General features: G+C 43.6%; 1 protein-coding gene across 2 annotated transcripts in view; it reads left to right on the top strand.

Moving 5' to 3' along the window:
• The window catches only part of dync2h1 (dynein cytoplasmic 2 heavy chain 1), a 766,235-nt gene that overhangs the window by 52,571 nt on the left and 693,363 nt on the right, over window positions 1-20,301 (top strand). For both annotated transcript variants that reach the window (XM_078545532.1, XM_078545531.1), the window contains exons 20-21: window positions 3,815-3,930; window positions 4,500-4,627. In XM_078545532.1, coding sequence (XP_078401658.1) covers window positions 3,815-3,930; window positions 4,500-4,627 — 244 coding nt within the window. The remainder of the gene's footprint in view (window positions 1-3,814; window positions 3,931-4,499; window positions 4,628-20,301) is intronic.

Genomic DNA, 20,301 nt, shown 5'->3' with positions numbered 1-20,301 from the left:
GCGGATACACTTGTTCCCTAGCAGTCATCCATGTAGCTAAAGACAGATGTGGCATCTTTGCTGATTGCCTAAGGAGAAAGACACCGTGGCAGCTGCCAGGATACCATGCACACAATGGCTGGAAACTTATGGTGTTAGCCCACCTGCTGAAAGCCCCGAGCTGCTGTTAGTGCCTTGATGGCCACATGAGTGCAGTTGATAACCCCCTGCACCTGAGGGAGTCGAGCAATGGAGGCAAATCCCATCGCTCTCTGTGCATCTGTGGCCCCATCGGTGGTAAACTCAATGTAGTCCAATGCCCCTTCAAAAAGGACATCCATGACTTGCCTTATGCTGTTTTGTGAGATGTCAGTCAGGTCCACTGCTATCCCTTGAAAGGACCAAGAAGCAAAGAAGTTTAGCCCTTGCCACTTTAAAGGCTATTAGCAGGTGTGAGAATGGATGTTATTTTAATAAATATTTTGGGGGAATATTGTCTTATTCTGTAAGTGTGTGTATCTGAAGCTAGGCAGTAGGCAGAGATTAATAGGAGTTAGGTTGCCTGGGGGGCTTAAAACGCGAAAAGGATAGAGGTGTTGAGTTTGAGGTACAAGTAAGTAGGTTAGATGTAACATTTGCATTTTTTAGATAAATTGAGTGAGTCTGTTTGAATATCAAAGGGCAGTCAGAGATGAAAAGAAACATGTTTGCATCTTGCAGGAGTTCCATAGGTAAATATTCGTGGGGATATATTTTATTGACCCGAAAGCAAAGACAAGATAGAATCACACAGTGCAGAAGAGGCCCTTTGGCCCATCGAGTCTGCAATGACACGAGAAACACCTGACCTACCTACCTAATCCCATTTACCAGCACTTGGCCCATAGCCTTGAATGTTATGACATGCCAAGTGCTCATCCAGGTACTTTTTAAAGGATGTGGGGCAACCCGCCTCCACCACCCTCCCAGGCAGTGCATTCCAGACCGTCACCACCCTCTGGGTAAAAAAAGTTTTTCCTCACATACCCCCTAAACCTCCTGCCCCTCACCTTGAACTTATGTCCCCTTGTGACTGACCCTTCAACTAAGGGGAACAGCTGCTCCCTATCCACCCTGTTCATGCCCCTCGTAATCTTGTACACCTCGATCAGGTCGCCCCTCAGTCTTCTCTGCTCCAACGAAAATGACCCAAGTCTATCCAACCTCTCTTAATAACTTAAATGTTTCATCCCAGGCAACATCCTGGTGAATCTCCTCTGCTTCCCCTCCAGTGCAATCACATCCTTCCTATAATGTGGCGACCAGAACTGCACACAGTACTCCAGCTGTGGCCTCACCAAGGTTCTATACAACTCCAACATGACCTCCCTACTTTTGTAATCTATGCCTTGATTGATGAAGGCAAGTATCCCATATGCCTTTTTCACCACCCCACTAACATGCCCCTCTGCCTTCAGAGATCTATGGACACACACACCAAGGTCCCTTTTGTTCCTCAGAGGTATAAAAGATTTTATATTTGGAAGGATTTGAGTTTCACAGGTGTGAGAATAATGGAACTGGAGATGAAAGGGAAAACAAAGGATATTTTAGAGTTACTGTGAAGACCTTCGTGGGAGATAGCTGAGCTGTTAGCTCTGGGCTGGGAGAGGATGCCGTTTGAACGAGCCGTCCAGTGCAGCCAGAAAAGTCTTGGGCTGCAACAAGCAGTTTTATTCTGAAATGGATTCCACTGCAGAGTGGATGAGTGTAGAGATCATGTGGTATGCCTTTATTGAAGCTACAGCCGTTTGCCTTGTGTATTACTACTAGATTTCTTTTGCAGTTAACATCTATAAGTAAGTGATGCCTGGAGGTGTTTACTTGTGGATCTGACCAAGTAGAGAGTTTTTGGGGGAATGTTTTATAAGACTAAGTTTGACTATGTAACTGTAGTCTTGTGTGCTTAAGTTTTCTTTTATGCCTGTTAATAAAACTTTTACTTTTAATTTCTAAAATCCCAAAAATTGTTACTGGACCTCTTACCGCTAAGATTGATTTTCAGAATACAAAAAAAAGGTTATGGTCCGTAATCTAAGTTTCCCTCTGGGATTTGATTTGCGCAGCAATTAACACCAGCTGTGGTCATAGCACAGGGCCTACCCACATGACTAGCGAGGAATGAAGTGCACCCACATGATGGTAAACAATTCTGCTATGCCTTGGTTGATGCATCATTTAGCGACACTGACATGCTGTCATTTCCAGGAAGCTCATTTTTTAGCTGCAATCCCAATGGTGAGGATAGCGCCATCACGTTCTCTCTGCCTCTCGTACATCATCCATGCTTCAGGACCAATGGGCTGTATTGGCTGTTGGAATGGCTGCTCCTCATTGTTGCTTATCTCCAGTGGCTCAGTCCTACATCCAGAGATGGCTTTCCTTGCCATCAGATGCACTATAATGGCTGCCTAGACCCTCCTGCTATATCCCGCTAAGCACTGGAGCTTCCCTCCTAACTGGTCCAGTGCCTATAGATCAAATGTTCTGCAAACTCTGCACACTTAGTAGCCACTGCGTGCTACTGCTTGACAAGCTCTTTGATCCTTCCCCCTTTCATACACCGCTGCTAAATGCACCTGCCCCATTCCTGCCTCCCTGCTGCAATGCTGCCGCCTCTTGATGAATTTAATTGTGATCCTGTGTGTTTCCCGTGACTCCCCTCCAAATCATTTTCTGCCCTTCAAGGAGCTCAGTTGGCTCGCTTACGTGATCAATTGATGACCCATCCCTTTTGGCCGGGTTACCACTATATTGGACCCAATGCCTCCAACAAAGTTGCTATGGGGTGGGACCACGTCAGAAAACTAACACACCGGGTGGAGTCACCCCAAATTTGCACGAAGTGTGGTAGTGGGTAGGTAAAATTACGTTTTCATGCTTATTGTTCCAAACCCGCCACATTATTTATGTATTCCCAGGAAACACGTCGTTTCCATAGAGGGCAGGCTTTCACTCACTCGCCATGCCAGCACCTCATCGCTTCATCACGCCGGGTGCCATATTTTAAAATCCAGTCGCGTGCACACATCTCAGCGCTTCCAGCCCAGGACTGCTGCAGGAAAGATGTCCACGAAGGGCAAAGAGACCCACAGGTTTAGCGACACACCACTGGAACGCCTTTTGGATGCCGTGGAGGCATGTTGTGATGTCCTCTAGCCCCGCTCTGGCCACAGGATGGGCAGCGGTGTGACCAACCAGGCTTGGCAGGCAGTGGTCAGCACCAATGCCCTGCAAAAGAGGACCGCCACCTAGTGCCACTACAGGATGAATGGTCTCATCTGTTCTGCCAGGTTAACTCACTCTTCTCATCACTCTCAACGTGCACACTCTCAAACCCATCACACGTCCACAGGGATTTCACACCTCGAGGGACAACGCCACTAACTCTCACACCCTCACATTTCCATCAGGCTCATATCCTCTTGAGCTCGCGTCCTCATCCTGTTCATGGCTCTGCTCACCACACAAACATTCCATGCAGTACCATGTGTCCTGCTTTCACACTCCATCTGTTTTCATGCAAGAGAAGCCTGCTCACATCAACAGGGAGAGGTCCCAGACCCGGGGGTGGGGGGATGTGGTTGGAGTGCCTCACATTAGGCCCCTCACTCACTTCGAGGAGCATGCTATCTCATTCCCATTGGCATAGTGCGAGCCACAGGGGTAAGAGTTTGTATAAGAGGTATACAGAATGAGAATAAATAAATTGAATGACAGCAAGGTTATAATTTATCTTATTGTTTTTTCCCATTTGACCAAAATGGTAATTACAAAAGGTTTTCAAATCTTGCAGTGTCATCAAAGTGGATTGTATTACAATTAACTGTAACCCGGCAAAGGCTATGATTGATGACCTTATTCAGATGCTATTTGATGCCTTGCTTCAGTCATTAAAAAAGTCCATACAAGGTAAGACGCTTTCATCAGGAGTGGTGCAGGTAATGCTAGTTTTAATATGTTGGGATCTGCCTTTTTAAAAGTTTTATTTATTCATTCACGGGGCGTAGGTGTCAATAGTAAGGCCAGTATTTATTGCCCACCCCTAAATGCCCTTCAGAAAGTGGCGGTGAGCTGATTTTGTGAGGTGAGGCATAATTGTCTGAAGCATTATGAATTGGATTCATTGAACTATTGTCTATATATCTCTCATTAAGTAATTGATGTAAATCTGCATGCACCTAGGTAGTAGTAAAATGGTGGAACGTAACATGCACAGTATATCATTAGGACCACAAGATTAAAGGACCAGATCCTTTTTGAATTTACTGGTCTAAAATGATCAGTGGCTGAGCCAAGTTGCATTCATTGTGTTATCTAAAAATACTTGACTAATTAGAATACAAACTGTAAATATCTATATTGTAGAATGAATGGTGGAGTAAATATAACTAATTTAAAGCCAAAAGTAATCAACTCTGTCATGATATTTTACAACTGTTCCTCATTGATTTTGTTTTTACTTGTAATAATTTCTGCAGTGAATATCCACGAGATTGATAGTTTTGTGAGTGATGCAATGGAGATATTATCAACAAGACCTGAGACAGTGGAAGAAATTGGAGAGGCAAATTCAAAACACACAGAGATTGCTTCAAAGAAACCTCATGTAAGAATTGTTAGCTGCCTTATACAAAGCATCCAATTATTAAACTTCTTAAATATTTATATGTATTATATATATATTACTGACCACTGTTTTATTTGGCTATCAATAGGGTCTTTATTCAGGATGATGTATTAAAGGATATCTTGAAAAAAATTAGTGTATGCCACATCATTACCGATTGAGAATAAAACTAATTTCATGTGAGATAACTACCAATTCCCAACTTTTTCCACAAGATGCATTTTTAACTGAGGGTGTTCTTTTTTTCTAGCAATTGTATAACAATCATTTTTAAAAATGTATTTGTTGCTTTAATTTTATTGATGTTCCTCAGCTTTAACTGTTTCAGCCTGGAAATGACATTAGGTTGAACTATGTGGCAGGTTAAAATGAGCACGTTTGGGCCAGAATTTTCTGTCAAAGTTACAGTGAAGCTCAAGATATGCATTCCATTATTTATAAGCAAATAGTGCAGCAATTTCGGGCAAGGGGCAGATGCATGGTTAAACTCAAATCTCCAAACATTGTTTTGAGAGTTTCACCACTTCATCAGTAGCTTTGTGAAAATTACATCTTGCTGTCTGGCTTACCAGTGAAATGCATTGGATAGTATGAATTAGCTTTATTGGCATTATAGTGTTATGATCTCTGTAGAGATCAATTAAACTTTTAAAAAGGGATGTGAAGTGACCAATGCAAAGAATTGCACAACAGGATTCCAAGTTTCAGGACTTTTATTGCAACGAAGTAAGATCAACATCGACTACTTAGTAGGCATTAAACTACATTAAACTACAGAAAAGGTATTCCCTATTAACTTCTTAATATAGTAAAAACCCCAGGCCATGTTTATACATTACACGCTAAGCAGTCTTGTGTTTAAAGCCACAGGCTTTTCATGACTTCAACAGGATCTCTTCTCCCTGCCTTACTAGGGTAAACCTTCCAGTGTTCTTTTGAACAAAGTCCCTTCACCTAGCCTCCTGAGCATAATTGAATGGACTTCCAGTTATTAGATACCTTCTGATGATTCCTTGATCTGCAACCCACCACAATCATCATTTCTTCGAACTGGGAAACCATCTTCACCAACAGTCTGCTTGATAGTTTACTCAAAAATTGTTCTTTTCTTCTGCCTGATATAGCAGTGCTGTTATGGGTTGTCTTCCCCAAATCTCTGTCTGACTGATTCTGAGAGTTTGTGAGTCCACATACAGCCAGACCAGCTGTGTCACACCCCTCTGTGTCAAGGTGTTAACTTATTGAAAGTAAGGTGCAAGTTTTTTGATTTGAGTTTGTGTCCATAACAATCACGTCACATGGATTTGCCTCTGGGCAGATTTAAGATGAAGTCCCATGGGCTTGTTTCCAGGTAGATTTCATAGGAGGTCACATCCCCTCTAGAAGCCATTCCATTTTACCTTGAATTAAAGGAGACAGTTTAAAACATAACCATCTTATGAAATTCAGCATTTGTAACAGTAGATATAAGCCACAGACAGTCAAACCTTGTATTGTGTACATGTATTTCTTGAATTGTTAGTAACCCACCAGCATTAACCTGACCGGCTGGGAATGCTTTGAACAATGAATCTAAAGAGCTCCAGTCATAGCCAGTTGCGAGGCTGCTACTTGGAGCACTCTTTCGCGGTGTGTTTTCACTATTTTATAGGTGATGGCAACCTCCTAGAAGTTACTTCACGTGTCTTGCCCTGAACTCATCTTCACCTGCACTTCCCTATTGCCAGTCATCACCACAGCATGGGAGCAGTTTATGCAACTCTACCTTGCACCACTAATGAGGAACAAGGGGAGCAGCAACAGCTGCCTCCTCCCCATCCACATGTCGCTTCACAAGGCAGATCTCTGCCTCTCCCTGAGCTTATGTACTCTCTTCTCCTGTAGGAAGAGAAAATGGAGAGTTGTGAATGTTGGAAATGGCTTGCATGGAGAGGATGGAAGAACAATATTTGTGGAATGGCACTGTGGGGCATAGGTGTGAGAGGGCAATAGGATGAGGGTAACTGTGAAGGCACCTTAGCCTTTCTGTACTTAATATTGAGTTCAACAACTTCAAACCATGAACTCTCTCCTCCATCCTCACCCCCTTTTTTCTACATTCATTTTTATTTTTTATTCATTTATCCATGGTTTTATCCCCTTTTTACCCCATTTTCTATCCTTTTTTACCCTGCCACTTTCCCCTCCCCTTACCCCATCCCCCACAGGGCCATCTGTTACTTGTTCCATGTTGTTCTTTCACATAATGCTACCCTTGTTCTGCTATAATCACATTCTGCTTTCTTATCTTTGTGCCACTATTAGCACTAATCACCACCATCAACACTCACTTTGTCCTTCAGTTCATGACATTTTTGTCAATCTCTCCTTTGTCTTCACCTTTTGTTAGCCTTCTATCCAGCTCCACCTGTCCCCCCAAACAATATAAATTTCATCACATTTCCAATTCTCTTCAGCTCTGAAGAAGGGTCATACCGACTCAACGTTAACTCTGTTTCTCTCTCCACAGATGCTGCTGGACCTGCTGGGCTTTTCCAGCATTTTCTGTTTTTGTAACTGTTGTGTTGGCTGCAGAGTTGGGGATGTAGGGTGCTTGCAGAAAGAGGAATGAATGGATCAGCAAGGTGTTTTCCTGAGGAATGGTGTGCAGGAGAATGCTTGGAAAGGCAGAGTGTGGAGACTGGCATCTGAAATTGCTATTTCTCACTTATCCCGCCATCCTGAGACCCTGGATCTCCTTAGTGCACCATCTCGCGGTTGGAAGGGCCACGTTTTGGCTGCTGACTTCGTTGGGCACTTTTATCCACGCATGCTTGATGGGAAAGGTTGTCTGCTTTCTCACATCCTTGGGAAAAATCACCTCACTGTGATCCCTCAGATCTCACAGCAGGACCTCCAGCTAAGAGTTAGAGACCTGGGGAGAAGCCTTCCCACGTCTCCTCTCTATTCCTGTGGTTGCTGCAGCCTGAAAAATCAATGTACAGTTGAGCCATTGTAATGCAAACTGTAGTTCCTTTTAATTAGAAATCCTTCCTTTGACAGAACTGGTATATGATTCCACCTGCTTCATTTAATTGGTTAGGTAACTCAGAAGTAGGATGCTAATACTGTGACTCAGTTAAAGAGCCATAACAAAGCCCTCTCCTTCAGCATCAGGTTCCTGACACACTACTGGTCTGCTGTTTTGGCATGGACTAAGTTCTGAAAATTCTGCCCTTGGAGTCTCATTCCTTTTGAGTTTTAATTGTTATTGGAGATTTTAAAAATGCCAATTAAAAATAAAAGAAAAGCAAAATAATGCGGGTTTTGGAAATCTGAAATAAAATTAGATCCATCGTGTCAGCCTGTTCCTGCCCCACAGAACTCATTTCTCCCTATCGTGACTCCATTCTCTCTCCCTTTTATATAGTCTCTTCCCAACTACATTCATGATTCCTCAGATTCCTTACATCATTATCAACAATTCCAGTTTCCTGGCCCTAACTGCTGCCTCTTCACCATGGACGTCCAATCCCTCTACACCTCCGCCCCCCCCACCAGGATACCCTGAGGGCTGTCTGCTTCTTCCTTGAACAGAGGCTTGAACAATCTCCATCTACCACCACTCTCCTCTGCCTGGCTGAACTTGTTCTCTCACTGAACAATTTTTACTTTAACATGTCTCACTTCCTCCAAATAAAAGGTGTGGCTATGGGAACTTGCATGGGCACTAGTTGTGCCTGTCTTTTGTGGGGTATGTGGAACATTCCTTGTTCCAGTCCTACTCAGTCTCCCTCCTACAACTTTTTTCTCAGTACATAAATGACTATATCAGTGCCGCTTCGTGCTCTTGTCTGGACCTGGAAAAATTTATCGTTTTTTTTTTTTGTTTTGCTTCCAATTTCCACCCCTCTCTCACCTTCGCATGGTTCATTTCCGACCATTCCCTTCCCTTCCTTGACCTCTGTCTCCATTTCTGGTGATGGACTGTCTACTAATATTCACATCAAGCCCATCGACTCCCACAGCCACCTCGACTACAGATCCTCACACCCTGCTTCCTGTAAGGACTCCATCCCATTCTTCCAGTTCCTCTGCCTCCGTCGAATCTGTTTCGATGATGCAACTTTACAAAATGGTGCTTCTGACACGTTTTCCTTTTCCTTGACCAAGGGTGACCCCCCACTGTGGTTGACAGGGCCCTCAACCGTGTCTGACCCATCTCTCATACCTCTGCCCTCATCCCTTCCCCTCCCTTCCAGAACCATGATAGGGCCCCCCCTGTCCTCACTTTTTTCACTGTAACAATCTCTCATTCAAAGGATCATCCTCCGCCATTTTCACCAACTCCAGCATAATTCCACCACCAAGTGCATCTTCCCCTCACCCGCCTGCGCGCCCCCCCCCCCCCCCCCCCCCCCCCCAACCACCCACCCACCGTCAGCATTCCGTAGGGATCACTCCCTCCGTGACACCCTGGTCCACTCCTCCATCACCCCAAATTCTCATTCCCTTATCATGCAATCGTAGAAGGTGCAACCCCTGCCCCATTACTTCCTCCCCACCCCATCTTCTCACCGTCTAAGGCCCCAAACACTCCTTTCAGGTGAAGCAGCACCTATTTGCACCTCCTTCAATTTGTATTTTCTACTGTATTCACTCTTCCCAATGTGGTCTCCTCGACACTGGGGAGACTAAATGCAACTGGGTGACTGCTTTGCAGAACACCTTCGCTCAGTCCGCAAGCATGACCTGGACCTTCCTGTCGCTTGCCATTTCAACACACCATCTTGCTCTTATGTACACATGTCCGTCCTTGGCGTGCTGCAATGTTCCAGTGAAGCCCAACGTAAACTGGAGGAACAGCATCTCGTCTTCTGATTAGGCACTTTACAACCTCCTGGACTTAACATTGAGTTCAACAACTTCAGACCATGAACACTCTCCTCCATCCTCGCCCACTTTTAAATCCAATTGTTATTGATTGATTGATTGATTGATTTGTTTATTTTTCATTATTTTTTATTGATTTTTTTTTAATTAGAAAATTTTTAAAAAATGCTTTTTTTATCCACCCCCAACCAACGGCAAGGCCATCTGTCACCTGTTTCCCTGTTGTGCTTTCACAGGGCTCTGACCCTTGTTCTGCTATTAACACATTCCGCCATCTTTCTTTTATGCCACTAGCCGCATCTTCTTTAGTCTTTGACACTCCTTCAGTCTTGTGTCCATGACATCTTTGTCAATCTCTGCTGAGCTCCCAGCTATCCCTGACCTTCTGTTTTGCTCTACCTGCTCCACGCCCACTTAAACAGTATAAAATCCCACATTTCTACTTCTCTTCAGCTCTGAAGAAGAGTCATATGGACTCAATGTTAACTCTGTTTCTCTCTTCACAGATGCTGTCAGACCCACTGAATTTTAACAGCATGATCTGTTTTTATTTAAAACTAAAACTTTTGTTTTACTGTTCCATTTTGTCTTTTGTTCTCTATCTCCTAATCCAATCTTTCTTTTTCTCTTCCTGTACCTGATATGACATTGAACACAGGAACAGGAATAGGCCTTTTCGCTCCTTGAGCCTTTGTGCCATTCAATGAGATCATGGCTGATCTGTGACCTAACTCTATATAACTCCACACACTGCCCCCCCCCCTCACTTGCCTCTTATCCGTTACTGTCTTTGGTTAACAACAATCTGTCAATGTCAAATTGAAAATTAATAATTGATCTAACATCAGTTGCTGTTTGTGGAAGACAGTTCCAGACTCTAACCACCCTTTGCATGTAGAAATATCTCCTAGTTTCACTCCAGCATTTACAGTATTTTGCTTTTCACTTCTGAAAGATCTGTCTCTAATTTTTAACTATGCTTCCTATTCTTAGACTTCACAACCAGTAGACAGAGTTTCTCTCTTTCTACCTCATGTGTTCTCTTCAATATCTCAACTACTTTGACTAAGTCACCCCTTATCCTTTTAATTCCAGGGGATACAATCCTAGTTTGTGTAATCTCTCTTTTTGTTTTTGTTACTCTTTCGTGGGATCAGGGTGTCACAGGCATGTTGCCCATCCCTAACTGCCCTTGAACTGAGTGGCTTGCCAGGCCATTTCAGAAGGTAGTATTGCTGTGGGACTGGAGTTGCATGTAGGCCAGACTGGGTAAGGATGGCAGATTTCCCTCCCTAAAGGACACTAGTGAACCAGATGGATTGTCACCACAATAGATGATAGTTGTCATGGTTACCATTACTCAGACTAGCTTTATATTCCAGATTTAATAATTATATTTAAATTCCACCAGCTGCCCTGGTGGGATTTGAACCCAGATAGCCAGAGTATTTGCCTGGGCCTCTGGATTACTAGTGACATTACCAGTATGCCACCATCTCCCCCTCTCCTTGTATTTTAACTCTTGAAGCCCAGATATTATGTTTCTGGGTGGGGTGCAAGTCAAGCGGGCTGCTTTGTCCTGGATGGTGTCAAGCTTCTTGAGTGTTGTGGGAGCTGCACTCATCCAGGCAAGTGGAGAACATTCCATCACACTCCTAACTTGCGGCTTGTAGATAGTGGACAGGTTTTGGGGAGTCAGGAGGTGAGTTACTCCCCCTAGGATCTCTAGCCTCTGACCTGCTCTTGTAGCCACAGTATTTATATGGCTAGTCCAGTTCAGTTTCTGGTCAATGGTAACCCCCAGGATGTTGATAGTGGGGGATTCACTGATGGAAATACTATTGAATGTCAAGGGGTGATGGTTAGATTCTTGATGGAGATGGCCATTGCCTGGTACTTGTGTGGCGTGAATGTTACTTGCCATCTGTCAGCCCAAGCCTGGATTTTGTCCAGATCTTGCTGCATTTGGACATGGACTGCGCCGCTATCTGAGAAGCCGCGAATGATGCTGAACATTGTGCAATCATCAGCAAGCAACCCCACTTCTGACCTTATGATGGAAGGAAGGTCATTGATGAAGCAGCTGAAGATGGTTGGGCCTAGGACACGACTCTGAGGAACTCCTGCAGTGATCCCCTTGAACTGAGATGATTGACCTCCAACAACCATATCCATCTTCCTTTGTGCTAGGTATGACCCCAACCAGAAGAGTTTTCCCCTTGATTCCCATTGACTCCAGTTTTGCTCAGGCCCCTTGATGCCACACTCTGTCAAATGCTGCCTTGATGTCAAGGGCAGTCACTCACCTCACCTCTGGAGTTCAGCTCTTTTGTCCATGCTTGAAACAAGGCTGTAATGAGGTGAGGATCTGAGTGGCCCTAGTGGAACCCAAACTGAGTGTCAGTGAGCAGGTTATTGCTAAGCAAGTGACAATAGCACTGTTGATGACCCATTCCATCACTTCACTGATGAAGGAGAGTAAACTGATGGGACAGTAATTGGCCGGGTTGGATTTTTGTACAGGACATACCTGGGCAATTTTCCACATTGCCAAGTAGATGCCAGTGTTGTAGCTGTACTAGAACAGCTTGGCTAGGGGTGCAGCTAGGGGAGGTGCTATCTTTTGGATGAAATGTTAAACTGAAGCCCCTTCTGCCTACTTGGGTGAATGTAAAGGACCCCATGGCACTATTTTTTGAAGAAGAACAATGGAGTTATCCCTGGTTTCCTGGCCAATATTTATCCCTTAATAAATATCATGAAACAGATTATCTGGACATCATCACATTACTGTTTGTGGAAGTTTGCTGTATTTAGTTTGGTAACTGTGATGCTGACGTTACAGAAGTGACAACACTCCAAAAATACTTCATTGGCTGTAAAGCACTTTGCGACATCGGTGGTCATGAAAAATACTCTATAAATGCATGCCTTTGTTTTCTTTCTTTCATTCTGATAAGCTTAGACTGCACACCCACCGAGGCCAATATATCTTTTTTAACGTGTGGTGCCCAGAACTGATGACAGCCCTCCAGGAGTAGTCTAACCAGGGCTTGGTATAGTTGTAGCATAACTTTCTACCTGATGTATCCCATAAAGGCTAGCATTTCATTAGTCTGTTTAATGATTCCCTGTACCTGCTCATGACATTTGAGTATGTGAACCCCCATATCACTTTGGACTGCAGAGAGAGAGAGAGAGGTGCAAGAGGCTATTAAAGAGTGTAGAGAGAGAGAGAGAGAGAGAAGATGAGAGAGGCCATTAAAGAGCACGGTGAGAGGCCATTAAAGAGCGCGGAATGAAGCTATTAAAGAGCACAGAGAGACATGCTAGAGGACATTAAAGAGCATGGAGAGAGAGCGATGAGAGACCATTAAAGAGTGCGAGAGGGAAAAGAGCACAGAGCTGCTAATTGGTGAGCATTTCTAGGCTTTAAAGTAAAAGTAAGGTCTTTAGTTGTGTTTAGGTCTCTAGTCTTTTTTTCTCTTAAAAATAGATTTAGTATAGGATTGATACAGGCGTAAAAAATAATTACAATGAAGTGTAAAAAGCCAGGTTACTAGAATAATTAATGAAGTAAATTAAATATTATAGCAATGGCAGGACGGGTAATGTGTTGCTGCTACAGCATGTGGGAGCTGCTGGACACCAAGGTGATACAGAGAGAACACACCTGTAGTAAATGTTTGCAGCTCGAGGAACGTTGGACCTGAGTTGAGGAGCTGGAGTCTGAGCTGCAGACATTGTGCCACATCCGGGCGGCGGGGGGGTAAGGGGGGAAGGGGGGAAGCCCCAGGTGACGGTCACACCCCTCAGATTAGGTAATTCAAATATGGTCTGTGATCAGGGACAGGAGGGTGTGACTGCAGGTGAAGCAGGCATGGGGACCCAAGGGGTAGCTTTCGAGGAGCCTCGGCCCCTGCAACTGTCCAACAGTTATGAGGTTCTTGCAAGCTGTGTGGACAAGAGTGGGGACTGCAGGGAGGATGAGCGAACTGACCATGGCACCGTAGTACAGGGAGCCATTGAAGTGGGGGGAGGAAATAGGAACGTAGTAGTGGCAGGGGACAGTATAATTAGGGATATAAATACTGTTCTCTGCAGCCATGAGCGTGAGCCCCGGAGGCTGTGTTGCCTGCCCGGTGCCAGGGTTAAGGACATCTCCTCGGGGCTGGAGAGGAACTTGGAGTGGGAGGGGAGGGATCCAGTTATTATCGTCTATGTTGGCACCAACGACATTGATAGGACTAGAAACGAGGTTCTGCCGAAAGAGTTTGAACAGTTAGGAGCTAAATTAGAAAGCAGAACCTCCAAGGTAATAATCTCGGGATTACTACTTGAGCCACAGGCAAACTGGCATAGGGTAAATTAAAGTCAAGGAGCTAACTGTGTGGCTCAAAGAGTGATGTGGCAGGAATGGGTTTCAGTTCATGAGGCACTTGCACCAGTACTGGGGCAGAAGGGAGCTGTTTGGTGAGACGGGCTTCACTTGAACCGTGCTGGGACCAGTGTCCTGTCAAACCCTGGCAACTAGGGCTGTAGAGAGGGCTTTAAACTAATTTGTTTTTATTCATTCATGGGTGTGGGCTTTGCTGGTTGGGCCAGCATTTATTGCCCATCCCTAATTTCCCTTGAGAAGATGGTAGTGAGCTGCCTTCTTGAACCTGCAGTCCATGTGGTGTAGGTACACACACACTGCTGTTAGGAAGGGAGTTCCAGGATTTTGAACCAGTGACAGTGAAGCCAGGATGGTGAGTGATTTGGAGGGGAACTTCCAGGTGATGGCATTCCCACCTATCTGGTGCCCTAGTCCTTCCAGATGGCAGTGGCCGTGGGTTTGGAAGATGCTGTTGAAGGAGTCTTGGTGAATTCCTGCAGTGCGTCTTGTAGATGGTACACATTGCTGCTACTGTGCATCCGGTGGCGGAGGGAGTGAATGCTTGTGGATGTGGTGCCAATCAGTTGGGCTGCTTTGCCCTGGATGGTGTCAAGCTTCTTGAGTATTGTGGGAGCTGCACTCATCCAGGCAAGTGGGGAGTATCCCATCACACTCCTGACTTGTGCCTTGTAGATGGTGGACAGGCTTTGAGGAGTCAGGAAATGGGTTACTCGTCGCATGATTCCTAGCCTCTGATCTGCCCCTGTAGCCACAGTATTTAACTGGCTAGTCCAGTTCAGTTTCTGATCAATGATGACCCCTAGGATGTTGATAGTGGGGGATTCAGTAGCGGTAATGCCATTGAACATCAAGGGGCGATGGTTGGATTCTCTCTTGTTGGAGATGGTCATTGCCTGACACTTGTGTGGTGTGAATGTTACTTGCCACTTGTCAGCCCAAGCCTGGATATTGTTCCAGTCTAAGAGGAGGGGAGGGTTCTGGTGAGGGGATATGTACGCTTATAAACCAAAAGGATAAGGCAGAATTGCAGGGCAGCTATATAGGTAAGGATCTGCAGAGTGTGACAGGAAGGGACAGAGTGTAAAAACATAAAAAAAACAGCAAATAGGATCAAAGGGGGAAAAATGGTGTATAAAAGCAAAATTAATGTCTCTTAAATGCACATAGTATTTGGAACAAAATAAATGAATTAACGGCACAAATAGAGGTAATAGGTATGATCTTATAGCCATTACGGAAACATGGTTACAAGGAGATCAAAGCTGGGAACTAAATATTCTGGAGTATGTGACTTTTTGAAAGGACAGGCAGGAAGGAAAGGGTGCTGGGATAGCTTTGTTAGTACGAGATGGAATAAGTATGATAGCAAGAAATTATCTTGGATCAGAAGATGTAGAATCCATATGAGTGGAGGTAATAAATAACAAGGGGAAGAAGACACTGTTGGGAATAGTCTATAGGCCCCACTAACAGTAGCTATACTGTAGGACAGAGAATAAATCAGGAAATAATGCGGGCATGTAAAAACAGCAGTATATTAATCATGGGTGACTTTAATCTTCATGTAGATTGGGAAAATCGAATTGGCAGAGGTAGACATGAGCAAGTAGTCATAGAATGTATTCGGGACAGTTTCCTAGAATAATATGTTGTGGATCCAACCAAGGATCAGGCTATTTTGGATCTGGTAATGTGTACTGGGGCAGGTTTAATAAATGATCTCAGAATAAAAGATCCCTTCGGAAACAGTGACCATAACATGGTAGAATTTAGCATTCAGTTTGAGAGAGGAACTTGGGTTGGAAACAACTGTGCTATATTTAAATAAGGGCAATTACAAAGGAATGAGGGCAGAGTTGGCTGGAGTGGACTGGGAAGGGAGTTTAGCAGAAAAGACGGTTGATGAACAATGGCAGGCGTTTGAGAAGATAGTTCATGAATCACAACAAAGGTATATCCCAGTGAGGAAGAAGGATTCTAGGAAGGGGATAAACCAACCATGGTTAACTAAGGAAGTTAAGGATAGTATCAAATTGCAAGAAATAACATACAATGTGTCAAAGATTAGTGCTAAGCCAAGGGATTGGGAAAGTTTAAGAAACCAACAAAGATGACCAAAGAAATAATAGAGGGAGAAAATTAACTTTGAGGGTAAACTAGCAATTAATATAAAAATGGACAGTAAGAGCTTCTCTAAATATATAAAAAGGAAGAGAGAGGCCAAAGTGAACTTTGGCCCCTTTAGAAAACTAGTCTGGGGAATTAATAATGGGCAACCAGGAAATGGCAGAGGAGTTGAATAAATACTTTGCATCAGCCTTCACAGTAGACGACAATTATTGGAATACAAAAATACTAAATAATCGAGGGGCAAAAGTGGGGCTGGAAATAGATACAATAACAATCACTAGAGAAGAAGTACTAGGGAAACTAATGGGGCTAAAGGCTGATAAGTACCCTGGACCTGATAGGTTGCATCCTAGGATATTAAAGGAAGTAGCTACACAGAGAGTGGATGCACTGGTAGTAATCTTCCAAGAATCCTTAGATTCTGGGAAAAGTCCCAGAAGATTGGCAAACTGTCAATGTAACACCCTTATTTAAAAAGGGAGGTAGACAAAAAACAGGTAACTATAGGCTAGTTAGCTTGACATCCATAGGATGTAATAGCAGAACATTTAGAAATGCATAATATAATGAAGCAGAGTCAGCATGGTTTCATGAAGGGGAAATCATGCCTTACAAATTTATTAGAATTCTTTAAGGAGGTAACACGCAAGATAGATAAAGGGTAACCAGTAGATGTAATATATTTGAATTTCCAAGGGCATTTGATAAGGTACCACGCATAAGGCTACTTAATAAGTTAAGAGCCCATGGCGTTTGGTGTCGTATTATTAGCATGGATAGAGGATTGGCTAACTAATAGAAGACAGAGTTGGGCTAATGGGGATATTTTCAAGATGGCAACCTATAACTAGTGGAGTGATTCAAGGATCAGAGCTGGGGACACAATTATTTAGAGTATAGATGACTTAGATGAGGGAAGTGAATGTACTATCGCCAAGTTTGCTGATGAGACAAAAATAGGTGGAAAGGCAAGTGGTGAGGATGGCTCAGAGCCTACAGAGAGATATAGACAGATTAAATGAGTGGGCAAAAACTTGGCAGTTGGAATATAAGGTGGGAAATGTGAGGTTATGCACTTTGGCAGGGAGAATAGAGGAGCTGAATATTATTTAAATAGAGAAAGACCACAGAAAGCTGCAGCACAGAGGGATTTCAGAGTCCTCGTGCATGAATCCCAAAAAGCTAACATACAGGTTCAGCAGGTAATAGGGAAAGCAAATGGAATGTTAGCCTTTATTTCAAAGGGAATGGAGTATAAAAATGGGGAAGTCTTGCTAAAAGTATACAAGGCACAAGTTAGACCACACCTAGAATACTGTCAACAGTTTTGGTCCCCTTATCTAAGGAAAGATATACTGGCATTGGAGGCAGTCCAGAGAAGGTTCACTAGGTTGATCCTGGGGATGGAGGGATTTTATGAGGAGAGGTTGAGTAGGTTGGGCCTGTACTCATTGGAGTTTAGAAGAATGAGAGGCGACCTTATTGAAACATAAGATTCTCAGGGGGCTTGACAGGGTAGATGCTGAGAGGCTGTTTCCCCTTGTGGGAGAGTCTAGGACCAGAGAGTATAATCCCAGAGTAAGGGGTCACCTATTTAAGACATAGATGAGGAGGAATTTCTTCTCTCAGAGGGTAGTGAATCTGTGGAATTCTTTACTGCAGAGGGGTGTAGAAGCTGGTTCGTTAAGAATATTCAAGGATGAGATAGACAGATTTTTAACCAGTAAGGGAATCCAGGGTTATGGCAGGAAAGTGGAGTTGAGGATAATCAGGAGAGAAATAAATAAATAGTGGAGGAGAGGATTATCAGATCACCCATGATCTCATTGAGTGGCAGAGCAGAGCCGATGGACCGAATGGCCTGCATCTGCTCCTACGCCTTATGGTCTTATGGCTACTAGTTCTAGCTTTAGGAAGTACTCTTCTCTATCACTTTTACATTCAAAGTGGATAACCTCACATTTGACTACATTGAAATCCATTTTCCACAATTTTGCCCATTCACTTAACCTGTTGATGGACTCCTGAGCCATTTAAAAATAGCAGATGGAATCTGATTCTGAGATTCCTGCCACCATTCCCGGCATCCCCAATTTTTGGTGATGCAGGATACCTCACTGGCTCTATTACAGGCGTAAGCACCTCCTAACCCCCCACAATTTTTGGAGTCGGGCTAGCTTCTCCATGAATTGCGGTTCGCGGCCTCTCAAAGGAATTATGAATCATAGTCTGGATTTGGGAACCTATTTGAAAGGGAAGGTGAATTATACAACATGCCTACCATTTTTTATTTTCATTGACAGCATCACTGTTATTAGTTTTCAAGGAGCCCGTGTTGTTTCTGACTACCATGTTTTCCTAATATGATAGTAAAAAATGTTTGTGTTGATTTTGATATCCCTTGCAAGTTTCTTTTCATGCACCCTTCTTGTAGCTTACTGTCTGTTTTGTTAGCCTTTGCTGTTCTTTGTATTGCTCCCACCTGTCAGGATCTGTGCTGTTTTTTGCATTTTTGTATGCTTTATCTTTTATCTCTGTGTCTCTTACCTGTTTGGTTGTCCATGGCTGTTTTTTTTCGGCAGTAGAGCTCTTGCTCCTTAGGGTATAAACTGGTTCTGTATAACATTAAATTATTTTTTGAACACCTCCCACTGACCTTCTGTTGTTTTACCAATTAACAGATTTTCCCAGTTTACTGAACAGTCTGTCTCATTCCATTGAAGTCAACCTTACCTAAATCTAGAATCCTAGTAGCTGTTTAGTGATTTCCTTTCCAAACACTGTGTTGAACTCGATTATTTTATGATCGCTATTATATAAATGTACACACGCTGTTAGGTTGTTAACTAAATATGTGTCATTACTCATTACTACATCTAACATGGCATGACCCCTTGTTGGTTATGGGACGTATTGGCTGGAATTTAATGCCCTTCCCCAAGACAAGTTTGGTGGCAGGGTGGCATCCAATCAGGTGGGGGTGGTTGGTGTATGGGCTTGTGGATGACCTCCGCTCTGCTCAGTTGAAGCCCTTAGGTGAGCAATTAATGATTGCCACTTGATGTGGTGAACCTTCCCAAAGTAGGCGATGGGGGCAGCTCTCACCAGTTTTCCAACCGGCGGGTGAGGACCCCCTCCAGCCATCGCCTTTGTCAAATTTCGCTCATTGTTGCAGAAAACTATTCAGCACTCATTCAAGAAATTCACTACCTTTCTGACATATGCTTGCCCGTTTATCCCAATCTCCACGAAAGTTAAAATCTCCCATTAAAACCACTCTTCCTTGTTGCATGCTTGTCTCATCGTTGCGTTTTATACATTCTACCACTTCACAGCTGCTACCAGGGGACCTATAGACAGCTTCCACTAGTTTTAAATTCTTTTAGATTTCCTGATTCTTCCCATAAGCCTTCACAGGCTGCTTGCCTCTTGTATATCCACTCTTACCATAGTAGTATTTTCATCCTTAATCACTAGTGCTACTCCTCCCGCGCCCCCCACCCCCCATAAATTATTTTCCTCATCTTTCCTGTATCTTACAACCTAATATATTTATTTCCCAGCCCTGACTATCATGCAACCATGCCTCAATTATAGCTACCATGTCATATCCTCCAAGTTGTATTTGTGCCTGCAATTCATTCACTTTGTTTGTTTTACTCCATGCGTTTGTATAATGAACACTTCTTTGGGCATTTGGACACACTCTAACCTGTCCTTCTGTTCTAATGTTTTACTCTCATGTTTCTTATTTCTCACTCCTGATTTAATGACTTCAATTCATGTACTTTTCCCTTTAGCTGTCATTCCTAAAGCATAATTTTTGACTATTGGTCTACTTCCTTTACTTTTTTTTTTGTTTTCAAACTACTATCTATATCCCCTTTTCCACCTGAGTTCTCCCCCATCCCACCACCCACCCCCACTTACTAGTTTTAAATCCTCATGATGCCCCTATTTATCCTTTCCACTAAAACATAGCCTGGTTTAGGTGGAGCCTGACCCAATGGTACAATTCCTTATTGTCCTGGTACTAATGCCAGTGTCTCATGAAATTAAATCAATTTTTCCCACACCATTCCTTTAGTCATGTATTCAACCCCCTCATCTGCTGATCTCTGTTGATTTGCAAATGGCTCAGGCAATAACCCGAGATTAGGTTCTGTCCTTTATCCCTTAGCTCCTGGTACTCTCCAAACAGGGCTTTTTCCTATTCTAACTCACTCTTGAACTTGAATTCACCCATTCTAAA

Source organism: Cetorhinus maximus, chromosome 7, assembly GCF_964194155.1.
Source record: "Cetorhinus maximus chromosome 7, sCetMax3.hap1.1, whole genome shotgun sequence".
Taxonomy (NCBI): Eukaryota; Metazoa; Chordata; class Chondrichthyes; order Lamniformes; family Cetorhinidae; genus Cetorhinus; species Cetorhinus maximus.
Note: the sequence above shows the minus strand (reverse complement) of the source record. Positions and strands in the feature narration are given on the sequence as shown.